The sequence below is a fragment of the Chroicocephalus ridibundus genome, chromosome 3 (assembly GCF_963924245.1).
Source record: "Chroicocephalus ridibundus chromosome 3, bChrRid1.1, whole genome shotgun sequence".
NCBI lineage: Eukaryota > Metazoa > Chordata > Aves > Charadriiformes > Laridae > Chroicocephalus > Chroicocephalus ridibundus.
Genome location: NC_086286.1, coordinates 80,787,412 through 80,802,058, shown reverse-complemented (window position 1 = coordinate 80,802,058; position 14,647 = coordinate 80,787,412). Strand labels below are relative to the sequence as shown.

The 14,647-nt window shown below is 39.8% G+C and overlaps 1 protein-coding gene across 1 annotated transcript in view; it reads right to left on the bottom strand.

Moving 5' to 3' along the window:
- PREP (prolyl endopeptidase) overlaps window positions 1-14,647 on the bottom strand; it is a 96,216-nt gene that overhangs the window by 39,912 nt on the left and 41,657 nt on the right. The window contains exons 8-9 of the mRNA XM_063329866.1: window positions 9,886-10,077; window positions 1,229-1,426 (exon numbers count right to left, since the gene is read on the bottom strand). Of these exons, the coding sequence (XP_063185936.1) occupies window positions 1,229-1,426; window positions 9,886-10,077 (390 nt within the window). The remainder of the gene's footprint in view (window positions 1-1,228; window positions 1,427-9,885; window positions 10,078-14,647) is intronic.

Below are 14,647 nucleotides of genomic sequence, written 5' to 3'. Positions count from 1 at the left end.
CAGAGCTCTGGGCTCTTCCCCTCCATATGTTTAGCAGCTGCAGAGATTCTAAGACGGTGTGGGCTTATAAAACTGGCAACTTCTGGCCCACAAGGTGGGATGTGAGCAAGTGAACTACCTGAACCATCAAGATGGGATGAAGTTAGTGGTAAATGCAAACGCCATCTCCTCTCCAAGTTGCAAAGGTTGCAAGGATCTGAATGTTGTTTCAAAGTTTGTCTAAAAGAGGAACTGGAAACATAATATATCTTTTTTCTGGTTATGTAAACAGTAAGATGAAAATAGGAAATTCATCACACTTTTTATCTGCTAAGCTTGAAACATAATTTTGGTAATTTGACACAATCCTTTCTAGCAAAACCAGCAAACCTAGAAAACTATTCTACAGCCATTTTGCAATGTGGCTGTGCTCTAACTGAAACAGAACAAAAATATACATGGGATGCTATAAGAACATTTTTGATCATCTTATGATTCATGATCACTCACAATCCTGGAAGAAGATAAAGATTCTGATGCCTGTCTCCCCTCTCCATATTTGAATCCTGTCCTGTATTATCTATTGATCATTTGGGAAAGAAAGGAAGCAAAGAAAGGGGACAGAACAGCAAATATGTTTTCTTGCCATATACTAGCTTGACAATTGCATAAAAACTTCCTTCTTGTTCAAAATCCTGAACACTTATTGGTGTCCCACACACGTATTATGTAACGCTGTGGACAGCTCTGGCTTTGCAGGATTGTAGAAAGAGGATTCCCACAGCAATCCAACACCACCAAGTGCTGTCAGCACAGACAGTAAGGATTGTCCAAGGAGACTATGCAAAAATGAATGACAGAGCTGCCAGAGAAAGGATTTTTGTGACTTTTATTAATGTTCTTCAAAATGGTGATGAAAATCACATTCTTTAATCACATTATCGATATTCTTCAACAGGATTTGTAAACTTATACCTTGCTGTATGAAGCAAGAGCTGTGAGAATGCTACAAGCCAGTCTTGTGTAATTTGTCAATGCAGGTGTCTCAAATATTAGCACGCACATTATTTAGGCTTCGTGCATCAAGGACCGGTGCATTTTGAAGTGTACAACCTCTACTTACTACATGGGGGAGGAAACAATTTCACCTGCATCTTAGATATACCTAATAACTACTAAACAACAGAAAATGAGAAAGTTATTGCTACCAGGAAAAGGAACAATAACTACGGGAAAACCCCAATCTTACCTGGAGATAAAAAGGAAGTAAACTGATAGAATATTTCGGTGTCCTTCTTCTGGCCACTATATCCCACAATACTGCCAACCTCTAGAGGGAAGGTCTTGAGATGTGCACCAGTAGCTAGGTCATGAAGTTGCAGGATGTTCTTCACGTCGTGCAGATAGCACAAAACCAGAAAGTTGGACCTCACACAAGCAACCCATTCTGCAGAGTGTGGAAAAGAAAAAAAAAAGCCACAGAAAATACAGTAAAAAAAATTGTAAGAAAGAAAACAATCAGACATAATCTGATTCTAAAATTCTTTAACATACCTAAATAAATGCACCAAAATTTCTGACATGCATTGAATTTAACTCTTAGCTATTTAGAGGTCACCTGCCTTCTGAAAGTATAAAGTGAACCCAGAAGTAAAGGCTGACACTCTTTGGAAACACAATAACCCTGCTGCTTGAAGCTAATCTATGCAGATACAGGAAAAAAAGAATTGCTTAACCAAGATGCTTATGCACTTGGGGTGCTTATAAAGCAATACTGCTCTTAAATGTCACATATTTCAATGCAAAGCCCAAACAAACACTTATCTTTGCCAGCAATACTTATGGAAACGCATGAAAATCAAAACAATCATTATGATTTAGTCTCAAGCTAAACTAATAAGAACAAAAAGACATGTGATCCTGTACTGCACATTCAAGTATGTTAGAGGTTATTATTCATCATGTTTTAATCGCCTAAGCGTTCAGGAGGCTATTCTCGTAAGCAAGCTCTAGCAGGTGTAAGAGAAGGGCTATTCTGCGGTGATACCCTCGACACACCGTTTTAAAAAAAATATTTTTTATTCAAGATGCTAATGTTGTTAAGCAGCCTTCCTGAGACTGTAAGGTAGTAGGAACAGGATGCAGCACAGTGAACTCAATCTGGCAAAAGGATCCGGGAACCAAGGGCTCTGCAGAGGTTCATTTCCTTTATGCCCCTCCTGGCAGCCCTGGGCCCCCCCAGAGCTGCCCACCTCGGCTGCGCAGCTGTGCAGGAACAAGAACTTCTGCTTCACAGAACCTTTCACGTTCTCAGTTTGTTCCTCAGAAGAATTACCAGAAATATGTGAACTTTTTCATGGAATGATATTTTTTTTAATTGGACTTTGGAAAATCCAACTGTTTAAAAAAAAAAAAAATGTCTGGGCTGGCAATTTCTACAAAAATCCCCGCAGTTCTACTGACCATCTCACTTCAATCCCCATCTTTATATCCTGTGAAATGCAGAAACTCTTCAGGGAAGGTCAGGTTGAACGGGGCTCTGAGCAATCTGATCTAGCTGAAGATGTCCCTGCTCATGCAGGGGAGGCGGGACTAAATGACCTTTAAAGATCTCTTCCAACCCAGTTTATTCTACGATTCTATGAACAATGAGAATATGCAGTTATTTAAAATGACTGCATTTCGGGAGGATGGGGCCAGGCTCTTTTCAGTGGTGCCTGACAACAGGACAAGAGGTAACGGGCCCAAACTTGAACATAGGAAGTTCCACCTAAACATGAGAAGGAACTTCTTTACCCTGAGGGCAGCAGAGCACTGGCACAGGCTGCCCAGAGAGGTGGTGGAGTCTCCGTCTCTGGAGGCGTTCCTGTGCAACCTGCTCTAGGTGACCCTGCTCTGGCAGGGGGGTTGGACTAGATGATCTCCAGAGGTCCCTTCCAACCCCTATCACTCTTGTGATTCTGTGAAAATATTTATTACATTGTCATTGCACAAATCTGCCAACATTCACATGTATAACTGGTTTATTAACACAAAATATGAATCAAAAAATAGCATCCCTATAGTACCATACTATTTTTGCCTGCAGAATTAACTGCTCTGCAATGAGATCCCATGAACTCCACTGATATTCCCAGAAACATCTGTAACTAAAATGTCCAGTTTTACTCTCGAAGCTTCCTGACACCTAAAGTTTCACAAAATGGATTACGGACACTCTCAGGTCAACTTCAAATGTATATAATATGTAGCTTTGCCTCAGCAACAATACTACTTAAGCAATCTTTATTTTAAAATTAAATTGTGATGACTCAATTCCTCGCTAATCATTTGATAAAGCACTGCAGTTTAATGGATGCTTTCATCAAAAGCCAAAGTACATTATTACTTCAACTTACATATTATGAAGAAATATTACTCTTTTACTAAAAAGATTCAATTGCCCAGGGGTAAGACTTACGTGGGGCTTCCTGCTATTGAAGAACTTGCCTAGGAAGCAGCAATATTAACTTTCCATCACCTCTTTAGTTTACAAATTAGATGCTCTCAGCAAGGTGAGGATAAAAGATGTGAAGACAATGCAAGATATCTTTAAAACATTCCATGAGATTTAGGAACATAGCTTCTGTGTATAATACCTGTATTATAACTGGTTTTGGTGCATCGCTAACTGCCTCCAAAACTTACAGTAATGGAAGCTACAAAGTAATACAAAAATCAAAACTGAGCAAAACATTGAAGTAGACTTGAAAGAGCGTAAGAAAAAAAAAGACACCAAGAACCAACGTGTATACGCATAGCAAGCTAAAACCAATGCTGAATTATTAACAAGAGCTATTTTTTGACTGCAAGCTACAAACTGAGTCTCTGTTACTCCCATGCTCAGCACTGAGAACTGCAGATACTGTTGAGCTTGTTGCATTAGCAGTCAGCCTCCTTGGGTTTGCTCATGCTTTGCAGAACACATCCTGCATGCCTCTCTACTTCCTGCAAGCTTTTAAGCCTGACACCATTGCTGTAGGCTCCCTTTATAGACAATGGGCAGAAATAAGCACCTTTAGAATGCAGTTCACCCAATTATTTTGGATACCATGTTCTGGGAGACTGTAAATTGCTTGCTGAGCAGTTTTACTCACACAAGTGTTTTTTTACAAGTTAACCATCCGAGACCTCTCCATTGTATAGGGTCAGTTTATTTTCAGTTAATACCAATGAACAGAGCAGCTATTCTCACAGTTACACCTAAATTTATGAATTGTCCTCCAGCATACTTACAGTCCACTGACTTACAATACCCATCAGTCAAAGGATTGATTTCACTAAACAATAAACAGACGTTGCCTTTTCCAACCTGAGCCTCTTGGCTCAGGCATCAGAGAGGGACGGACACACTTGGAGACACCTGCAGGTACTGAAAGCAGGCATGAAGAATTATCCTTGGTACTGCCCATTTCCCTCTGAAGATGACAGTGACCACCTTATTGACTACAATAGTTTACACACAATTCTTCAATACCTAGATTTGGGCTACAGGAATTATACTTAACAAGGCCTAGAAAACTGCGCTCAACCACCTCTAGAAGTTCTAGTTCAACCTTTTAGAAATTCATATACTGCTACTTTTCAAAAACTCTTTTGTTTTGACAGCTTTCATTACTAGCAAAGGCATGCCACTAACTTGGCACCAGCAATGTTGCTATGAACAACCTTTGAAATAGCTTCAGGAAAAAAAGGTTGAATCCTCACACCAAACATCTGTGCCACTAACCTTAATTACTTATGACAGTCCTGACATTTCATTTCTGCAGCAGTAGCTACAGCATGTTGTGTCCAACTGTACAAACATGCTTTGACAGATGCATGCTGAAATGTCGATGGAGAACACACTGAGCTAGGAGAGGCAGGCAGCCATACGTCTTCAGCAGAAACTGCTGACTTACTTGCTGTACAATGTGCTTGTGCGTCCACTCAACAAATAACGAGTACATTTTAATGGACTGTCAAACCTTTAGCTGGAAAATAGACCTGGAAGGTCATTTTGGTTTCTTTGGTCATCACAAACAGCAACCGTAAATTTCAGTGTCTGCAGATTAACAGGTATTAACGCTGATCTCAATTAAAATGACCCGTAACTACTACTCAAGGCTACTTATGGGTAGACTTGCAAGCAAAGCATGAGAAATTTACAGAATAAAACATGAATCATTCTGAAACATGTGAGTAAACATTGATGAGCCCTCACAACATATGAAAAGGCGTATGTCTTCTCTCTGGGACACCATCCTCAGTCACAGCCTGCCATGTTTAAATTAATGGAAAAGCTCCAATCAATCTCAACAAGACAAGAATTTTATACCCCACATCCTATCAGCACGAGACATACAAACAAGAGACAGAGCGTGTGGGAGGCAAAGCTCTTCTGAAGCTGCAAACATCAGGAGTAACGCTTCCCTAAGTAAGCTACAGGCTTTAGTCACCTATGACTGATGCAGGTTTTCCATGCTAAACAGAGTTAAACAGAGCCACAAAAGCCCTTCCAGGGGAGCAGAATAAAACTTTCAGTCAGGGATACGCATCTGGACCATATCCTCTCCCCACGTCCCCAGTGACTGAGGGACTGTATCTGCCTTGCCCAGATCTTAGGGGGTGCTTTTTGTTGCTGGGAAACACTGGAGCTAAGCCACATCCCAGCTGGTTTGTTGTTTGTTGGGTTTTTTTGTGCCCCCCACCCCCCCCCCCAGTTTCACAGTAGAAGCTTATCAATCTGGTCATTTGCATTGCAGCCAATTTCCTCCTCTCTGCCACACTTCTGTAGTAGCCATCTCTGCAGGGCACCTCCTCTGGGCTATACACACAAGGTCACACGACAGCTCCTCAGAACAGTCACACAATCCTTCAGGCAACCGCTCTGCAAGCGGAACTCCCAAATGCGTAAAGCTGTGGGTACTCTAAAAAACACCACAGTGTAACGGAGTGCACAAGCTTCCTGACAGCCGAGATGAACATGAGGGATTACTCACAGCCATGCACATCCTTGTCATTCAGGATCAACAATTTCCTGGTACTCATTCCAGACTTTCCCTCCTGATTTGACTACAGTGCCAAAGGATACATTTTGGTTGCAGTAACTCCCCTCCCCAAACTCTGAAGCGTTTATGAATAAGCTAGCAGGTTAAAGGTATGAAGAAAAACACTATTTTTGACTTGGAGCGCACATTCCAGCTGAGGGAAAGGAGACATTTTACAAGCACTGAGTTTAGGTGTGCAGATGTGTACAAGGTACAGAAGCTTTGCCCCTGCTTGTTAAATGTCCAACTGAGATTCAAGAAACTGCTCAAGAACACTCACCTCATCTATGACACATTCAGCAATATGTTTTATTTCTCAGCCCTCCTTACTCACGAGATCTATTCTGTTTTTCTTTCTGTGGTCACGTGTACAGGGCTGGATATAACTGCTACTCTCAAGATGCCCTGCTCTACCAGTATTGGGCACTTTTGGGGGTGGGGTGGGGAGTGTCACAGTTCTCAAAATTAATTATTTAACCTTCCAAAGACAGCAAGTTTATCCTATGCCTTAGAACTAGGCTGCCTTTTAACTAATTCAGCACACCTACTTGCAGCCATGTGGTCATTTAAAGCACTAGTTCAACATTAAGATGTGAATCTCCCCTGTGGTTCTATTTTAAGACTCCCTGAAAATTAAAAGTAACACTTTATAAACAAACTCCAAAGGGGAGGAAATGAGTCTCATCACACCTCAATATGTTCTGAGGCCCCCCCTTAAATTTAGTTTTAAAATAGCTGTCATTTATTTCTTCCTCTCAGCTCACAGAGTAGAGATCTAAATTTACCTCAACTCTGTGTGAAACCCCTGCTGAGAGTTGTAAAATGTGGTGTGTGTACAATCTCATTGCAGGAACATGCTTGGGTTTTTTTCTCCTGTATTTCCCAAATTGGCTTATTTATAAACAGTTCTGAAAACAAAAAAGTCAAAGCCAATAAAAAGGTCTATCTTGAAGAATATGTTGAAGAAACCAAATGACATTCACACCGCCTTGTAGGCATATGTGTTTATTTCTTGGTTATGTTATATTATATTAGCTACAGTGTCTTCCCTAAGAATGCATTATGATACTTTGTGGAATTTCTCTTTTTGCCATTGATGGACACTGGCAGAGCTTCGTAATTCTTAATCTTGAATTTATTATTCATAAATAAATCTATTTCTATATGTGCATGGTGCAGCTTTTATGAAACTGAATCTAAGTTAACATATAGAAATAGAGGGCTATGGCTACCAGGCAGATCACACCAGAGAGGGAGACTTTTGAGCTGAGTATCTATATATGCCAGTAAAACACATTTGTGACCTAGAGCATCACTGACTATAATGTTTATAAAGAAATTCTAATACAGCTAATTACATCTTGATAAAGAGTCTCTCCCACACATATGTAAAATTGGACAAGCAGCAATACTCATTTACCCTTTGAATCACTGCTGTCCTAGCTTCTGCAGAAGGCTTTTCATTACATTGTCATCTCTGGATCACATAAAATCAAATTCACTTGACTGCAAGGTTTTCAAGACAATGAATTATTAATTACCTTCTGCTATATTTATGTCTTTCTAAACCAAATCTTGGAATGATTAAAACAACATGAAATAGAGACTGGCTTGCTTGCTGGCTTCATCAAATGAAGGAGTGTTTTTTTTATTTATTCCGGGCTACAATCTCCTGATAAAACTCCCTTATCTTAGCACTGATGATGCAACATTAATTTGAAAGCGGCTGACACAAAGAAGCAATGGAACAATTCAAACTTACTTTACTGTAGCACTAAGATCTACTTGTAACTCACCTTATGGAAACACTTTCATTTGTTAATTTAATCCAATTCATTCACATACCTCTCCAAAGAGCTAGAGAGAGAAGTGGACATACGATTGCCTACTCTGGCGTCACATTCAAATACAGTAGAAGCCTAATGACACACAACAGACTCCTGAAAGTTACTCTGATGGTTTCCTATGACAAATTATGTTTGCCTTTAAGTGCTTAGGAGCTGAATGCCTGTTGTGTTTACAGTCTGAAGGCCAGTGCCCACAGCAAACCCATTTATCTGAACTTTCAGTTTTCTAAATGCAGTTCTTGTTATGTTTGTATAGTCAACGCTGTCATGTATAAGCCATTAAAGGAGTGTTCCATGCATCAATTATTTTTTTTTTACATGCACAAACATAAACTTAGCACAACTTTGCCTTTAAAATGAAACCAAAATAGAGTTGAGCTAAATACTGCAATGTAGTGAAGAGCAGATGTGGCCTTTATCTTAATGGGAAGGAATATATAGCCAGTGCCTATATTGCCACTGGTCAAAGCTCCTTTGGCTGCCTAGACCACATCTGAGGTAAATCCATACATGGTAACCACATTTCATGTCAATCACATGTTTCTGTCCCGTTCTATTCGAACATTCACCACCTCTAAGTCAATTCTTCAACTTGGTCCCACTTTATAAACTGCAGTTCTTCGTAACTTAAGCATGGCTTCACAGGCTGTCAGCAAATTTGCACACAATCAGAAATTAAGCCTTGCAAGCCATTTTTCACTTACACCTATTATTTATTCCCTGCTTAGGACTTAAAAGGTACTTCATATAAGATGCATTTACGATGATTCAAAGAGTTCCCAATCTTAAGAAAAAGATTTGTGTCTCACCAAGCTCTGATTTTCTACTTTTGTAGAAATTTGTTTACCAAAATTCTTGCAATATTCTAGACCCCGGTCCTTTGCACCATCACTACAATTCTGGGCGTGCTCAAAGTCACCATTTATGTCATACTGGTGACATACCTTGTCTAGACTGTGGCAGAAATCATGTGGGGCACATTGCGAAATCCAGACAGAAATTAAGTTTTTATTTTAGGTATCTTGAAAAGCAAGATCTTAAGAGGAATTTGAAACAGTAGTCAAATAAGTTTGGCTTAGTGGGGAAAGACAGAAGTTACTGTATTTACATATCAAATCACACACACACAGAGAATTCTCCCCATTCTACAAAGCAGCTCTTCACCAGAAAAGTAGCAAATATGAATGAATTTGTATAAAGATGGATTAATAAAAAAAAAAAAGCAGTCTTTTTTAATAGCTATAATTATGCTAGTCAGATAAATCATAATTGTATCTTGTACTGTATGGAGAACTGATTATACAAATGTACACAAAGCACCTGTCAAAAAAACAGCTCAGAGGAGGTTTTTCTGTATTTCCTGAAACTAATTCTAAGTTTTAACAGAACTTTCCCAAAAATGATGGGATTAAAAAAATACACCTTTATTGTAATTATATCAAACTCAAAGATTTATGTTTTGAACTCGCTTTTATACTTAAGAGATTTCCATGTCCTTCAGCTTTCCCCGAGGCTTTTTTCAAGTGTTGTCTACTCTTCTTATCCCAGGAACAACAGAAAATCCTATCTCAAACTCTGACCAACTCTGTTCATAACAATGCCTGCACTACTGCTAGGTTTGCTCTTTCCCTTCTTTCTGATTACAAAGTCCCTCTTGCTGTAATCCCTGACTGTCTAGTAGATGTTTACTGCACTGACATGAAGCAGGAAGATACTTTCCCCTCATTTCCTACAAACACAGAATTAAAACGAGGACAGACGAAGCAACTTCACTACGGCCACACAGGACGTTAGAACGAGAGAGAGAGAGAGAGAGAGAAATGTATCCTGGATCTCTTGAGTCTCAAGTCTTTTAATTGCAAATCCTAAACAAAGTTTAAGCGCGGGAAGAAATGAAGAAGGTCTGTACAAGATCGTTCAATAGACTAATTACTGAATTAATTTGAAAAAAAAAAAGAATCGAAAACCTTTTACTTGACATGAACTCTTACCTAGAACATCTCTTTCATGTTCAGGGACGAGAACTTTCCATTTGGATTCGTCTGGGTCACTGAAGTCAATGTTGATTAACCGGTAATTTGGAGAATGGCGGTTTGTCTTGAAAGTGAACACTGTTCCTTCATTGGTGACATACTCGTACTCAGCCTCAAAGTTATCTATCAGCTTCACCCATTTAAGAATTCCTGCAAGATCAAACATATAATGTAAATTCTTCACCTCCTGAAACAAAATTTTTTAACACCTGAGTGCAAGGTCTTCCTGACAATTGCTATATGCTCTTCCTTGAACAACAGCAGTGACCACAAGAGGTACAGCTATGGAAAGGGCCGAATATGTACTAAATATCAAGAATTTATAAAGAATGCTCCAGATTAATAGGCTACAGTGGAAAAATGCAAGTTCGTGGACATTTTAACATACTGGTTTTGAGGAATTTCTAGCAAAATACATGCAGAATACTGACAGAACCATGGCTAGTGTTTCACTAGCTTTCCTTAGGGGCTGCTGGAAAGCTCAGATGTTTGTTACAGAGGTGCTTCTACCACACTGACTGCCATGGAGCCAACGCTACCGAGCACATCAGGTTCTTGCCAATGGAGCTCACAAACCCCCACTTCTACAGACTTCTTAGAGTGGCGAGTCAGAGCTGAGTCTGTGCTAAGCTTTCAAACTCAACCTTATTTTTAATAGTGTTTTTTTCTAATTACTATTTAATTATAAAATAAATTCTTGGGTCATTTGGGTTTTTTCACTTTTTGCAAAGAAAGTTACTTTTTCTTAAAGTGGAAAGTTTTCCATGCTCCTTAAAAGCCTGGAACTTCCCACAGAATATAAATGACGCTATTTGAATGAGTACAATAAACTTCGGTATCAGGAATCTCCCTGTCAATTCAGAAATAACATTCCTGAAATGTCGCTCTGCAGAAGCTTGTCACCACCAGAGGACAACCACAGACAGTTAGCTAACTAAAACGTTAACTTCTGAGTTTGTGAAGAATAAAACTGCATTTTCCTTATTAACCTTCTAGAATATCACACTTGCTAATAGCAGTGCACTTCTCAAACATGAATTGCCTCAGCTTACTCACTCTGTACCACAGTCTTATTATTGACTCAACTTGGAGCTGGGACTGAAAGACTCCGTATTTTTTTTAGGCACATTTTACTGTTTTGCAGTAGGTTTAGAGAAAAAGCAGCAGGGCTAGATCAGGTATGTAATATACTTGTTATATGTATCAACTGAACTTACTATTACAAGCATCCTCTATTAGCTATGCTGAAAAACCGGAATCCTTACTGATCTGCGAAATAAAAGCTTTTATATCTTAAAAAAAATTTAGCACGGTCTCTGCCTCTTTCCTAGAACTAAAGGTTGGGTCTTTGCTTTTAAGTATAAACAAATAAGCTGTGCATAAATTTGTTCATGAAACTCTGTAATAGAATGTTTGTTCAAATAAAACAGCACATCAGCTTATTTTATAATATTAAAAGCTGAGCAAAATAATAGAAGTAGATCATAGCTGAGCTGTTATTACTATAAGTTTAAAAAAAGAAAAGAGTAATTGAGAAAGCAGTGAGATGGCTAAGGTCATTTTAACCCATTAAACGTAATAACAGAGTGTAGTTGGGCCTAGTACATTCATAAAGCTCGCATCTCTTAATTGCTGTTTTGGTTTAAAGAAAACTTCCCTGTCTCTTCACGCAAAGTGACAGATTAGCCAACTAAATTCTGCCTTTCATACTGCTGTAATACAGACTTCCCAGACAATCCAGTCAACTTAATATCCTGTCTCTAAGTGAACCAATTGCACGTAAAATCTTGATTTTCGTGGAGGTCCAAAGTTTTGTCCTCAAGGGATTTCACATTGAAGAAAAATCCTGCTAAGTCCCCCCAGTTGCTCAGAGTTCTATAGAGAAAACCTGTTTTGATGCCCGGTAAAACAAAGAATATCCAGCCTACAGTGAACTCTGACATACACCAGTGAAACTGTTTTAAGATCTCATGCACAAGCGTTTTAGTAAATAAAAACTTAGCTGCAGTATAACACCATAACTATATTGGAACATTTGTATTTTAGTATCTGACAGAATGAAACCATCCTCCTAAAGAAGAACAAGACTTCATAAAAAGAAATCCCCAGAGCGTTGAAAAAAAAACATTTTTTTAAATGGCAAATGTGCACAATAACTGTAGTCTCCATGACTGCAACAAAAGTTGGATTCCATGGAAAAAAAGGACAATTTTGTGATATTAGGGATTTACATTGCTGCCTTGCAACTCATTCATCCACTCCCAAATGAACAGCTAGTAAAACAGCAAGAGGGTTGATATTCTACAGGAATACACTAAGTTGTTTCTACAAAATCAAGAGCATTCATCGTGTTAAAGTGGATGTTATATAGTCCTTGGAAGACAAATATTGCGGATGAAATTACCTCTAAACCATTGTCTTACTGAAGTGGTTAAATAGGCCAATATCTAGTCTAAGTTAAGAGGTGGTAACGAGGCAATTACAGGCAGCTGAAAGAGACTGTTACCTTAGATGCGTTTGCCACTGTAGGGAGTATGGTCTGTAGTTTTCCAGGGAGAGGAAGAAACTCTTTGCAATGAGACAGATATAAGAGGATGCATCTTTATGTCTGGCTGCAGCTGACCCAGTTGTGTCCCACAAGTGAAAGCGATGTTCTAGTGCTGCCTTAGATCACCCTGCTTAGCTCTCTCCTTTGGGATAGCAGTAACAGCCTGGTGACCAGCACAGACAGCTCACTGGGCACTATTACAGCTGAAAACTAATTGCGGGGTGAAGGGCACACCATCTACCCCCAGGTCACACCACTGGCAGCACAAGGGAGGGAGAGGACCATGCAGCTTACTAACGTGGTACTGGTCCCTTTGTCAAGCACTCTGGCCTTGTTGCTGAGTTGAGCTAACACCTAATCGTCACCAAAGAGTTGTCGTCCTTCATCACATTACTCCTTGCCTGTTGCTTCTTGTTTTGCTAGTTGCAAGCTCGTTCAATGAGTTAAATGACTAAAAAAATATAAATAGTTGTGCTGCAAAATAAGGTTTTCTCTTTCACTGCCTGAACAAGCTCACTGTGCAGGCAGAGGAGTGCCGCTACGTACAAGGCAGCAGCAGAGAGGGAGGCTTAAGAGGAGCAACAACATTTTTCATTAGCAATGAGCCATAAGATAAGCTTGACCGCAGTAAAACTGCACCCTCCCATTTCTCCCTCCTCCTCCATCAGCATGTCTCCACCTTCATGCTTGGTTTGGTATTTGCCTGAGTGACTAGTAAAGCTGCTTAAATTAATTAATGTAGAAGAAAACTAGTTTCTCCCTATTTTACAAGCTCACCATCCCCCCCGCCCCGTTACACATTAGCAAATACAATTACTTAACCACAGGGTCAGACAAATGAAGATGCTGACTGATCCAACAGGAGGGTCAGTGTTTGGTAATCCAGGAGCATGAGATACCTATCTGATGGGACATCTACCCTTTCCATGACTGCAGCTGCTTAGTCTAGCTCCACTGGTCTCATCAAACTACTCCCTCCAGTACTCAAAATGCCCAGGGGAATGGGCAAGGCAGATTTTTATTAAAGACAGCACTTTACACCAGGAGGAGAGTTTGCTTGAATGAACACAATTTGAAGAGTAAAGCATATCTCGGCAAAGATTCTGTCTTCCTGAAAGTGTGATGAATACATCTACAAGTCTGTCTGGCCAGACATATGGACGTGCATTTCCAATCCAGACTCTGTGTATGTAGATTAAGCATAACTCTTCTGTTTCTTCATGTCTGTCTTTTGTTTACATGTATGACTACCAAGTATTATGGAAGGTATATGCGTGCAGCTTTCACCTGGCCTGAATGTAGGACGGATGATTCTGCAGTAACTGGTTAAACGTTCAAAAGCATGGGGAACTATGTACCGAGGGCCCCAGGCAGTGCTCACTTACTTGCAGCATGTTCTCTGTACACGTGTAACAGAGCACACTCTTGCAGAAGCTGAATGAGCCAGGCTGAGAGCTGTTGTCTAAGCATCAGAAGAGGATGTTCCAGTGACCAGTGGTAAGCAAAAAAGTGGTTTAGCATGCAGTGTAGATATGGGAAAGTGTACTTGGTCATGAAGGACCCACACTGTATCTTCTGGAAGAATAATAAAGATATCCCACCTAGATGGGACAACATAATGCCTCCCAAGTAACTTGTTGCAACACAAAGTCACATGCACCCATTCCCAAGGGACATGAGAAAGTCAGTGACGGCATCAACGAATATACAGCCATAGTTAAAAAAAGCAGATGCCTTACTTAAGTGTATATAGCTAAGGAAATACAGATACGAACTATGTGGTTTCACTAAGACAACAGGCATCTGAAAAGGGCACTGCAGGGGCGGATAGCTGGATCTTGATAGAGATTTGCACATTTAACCAGCCCTCTGAGAACATGCGTCTTTGAGGAAAGCCATTGAGAAGTGGCATTTGTAGTCCAGGATCCCTCATCCTTAACACCAGAGCCACTGAAGACTTCCACATAAGAATATAATGAGACAGATTTATTATACATGAGAAAAGCATGAGGTTGAAGATCTTGATAGCTTACTGTATACCGCTGCTATAACCTAATCCTTTCCTCTGTCCGTCCTTCCACTAAAACACATTGTTGAAGAGCTATAGATGCTTTTACCTATATACTTTATACCCGCCAGTTATCCACCATCATGTGATTGCATTACAATAGG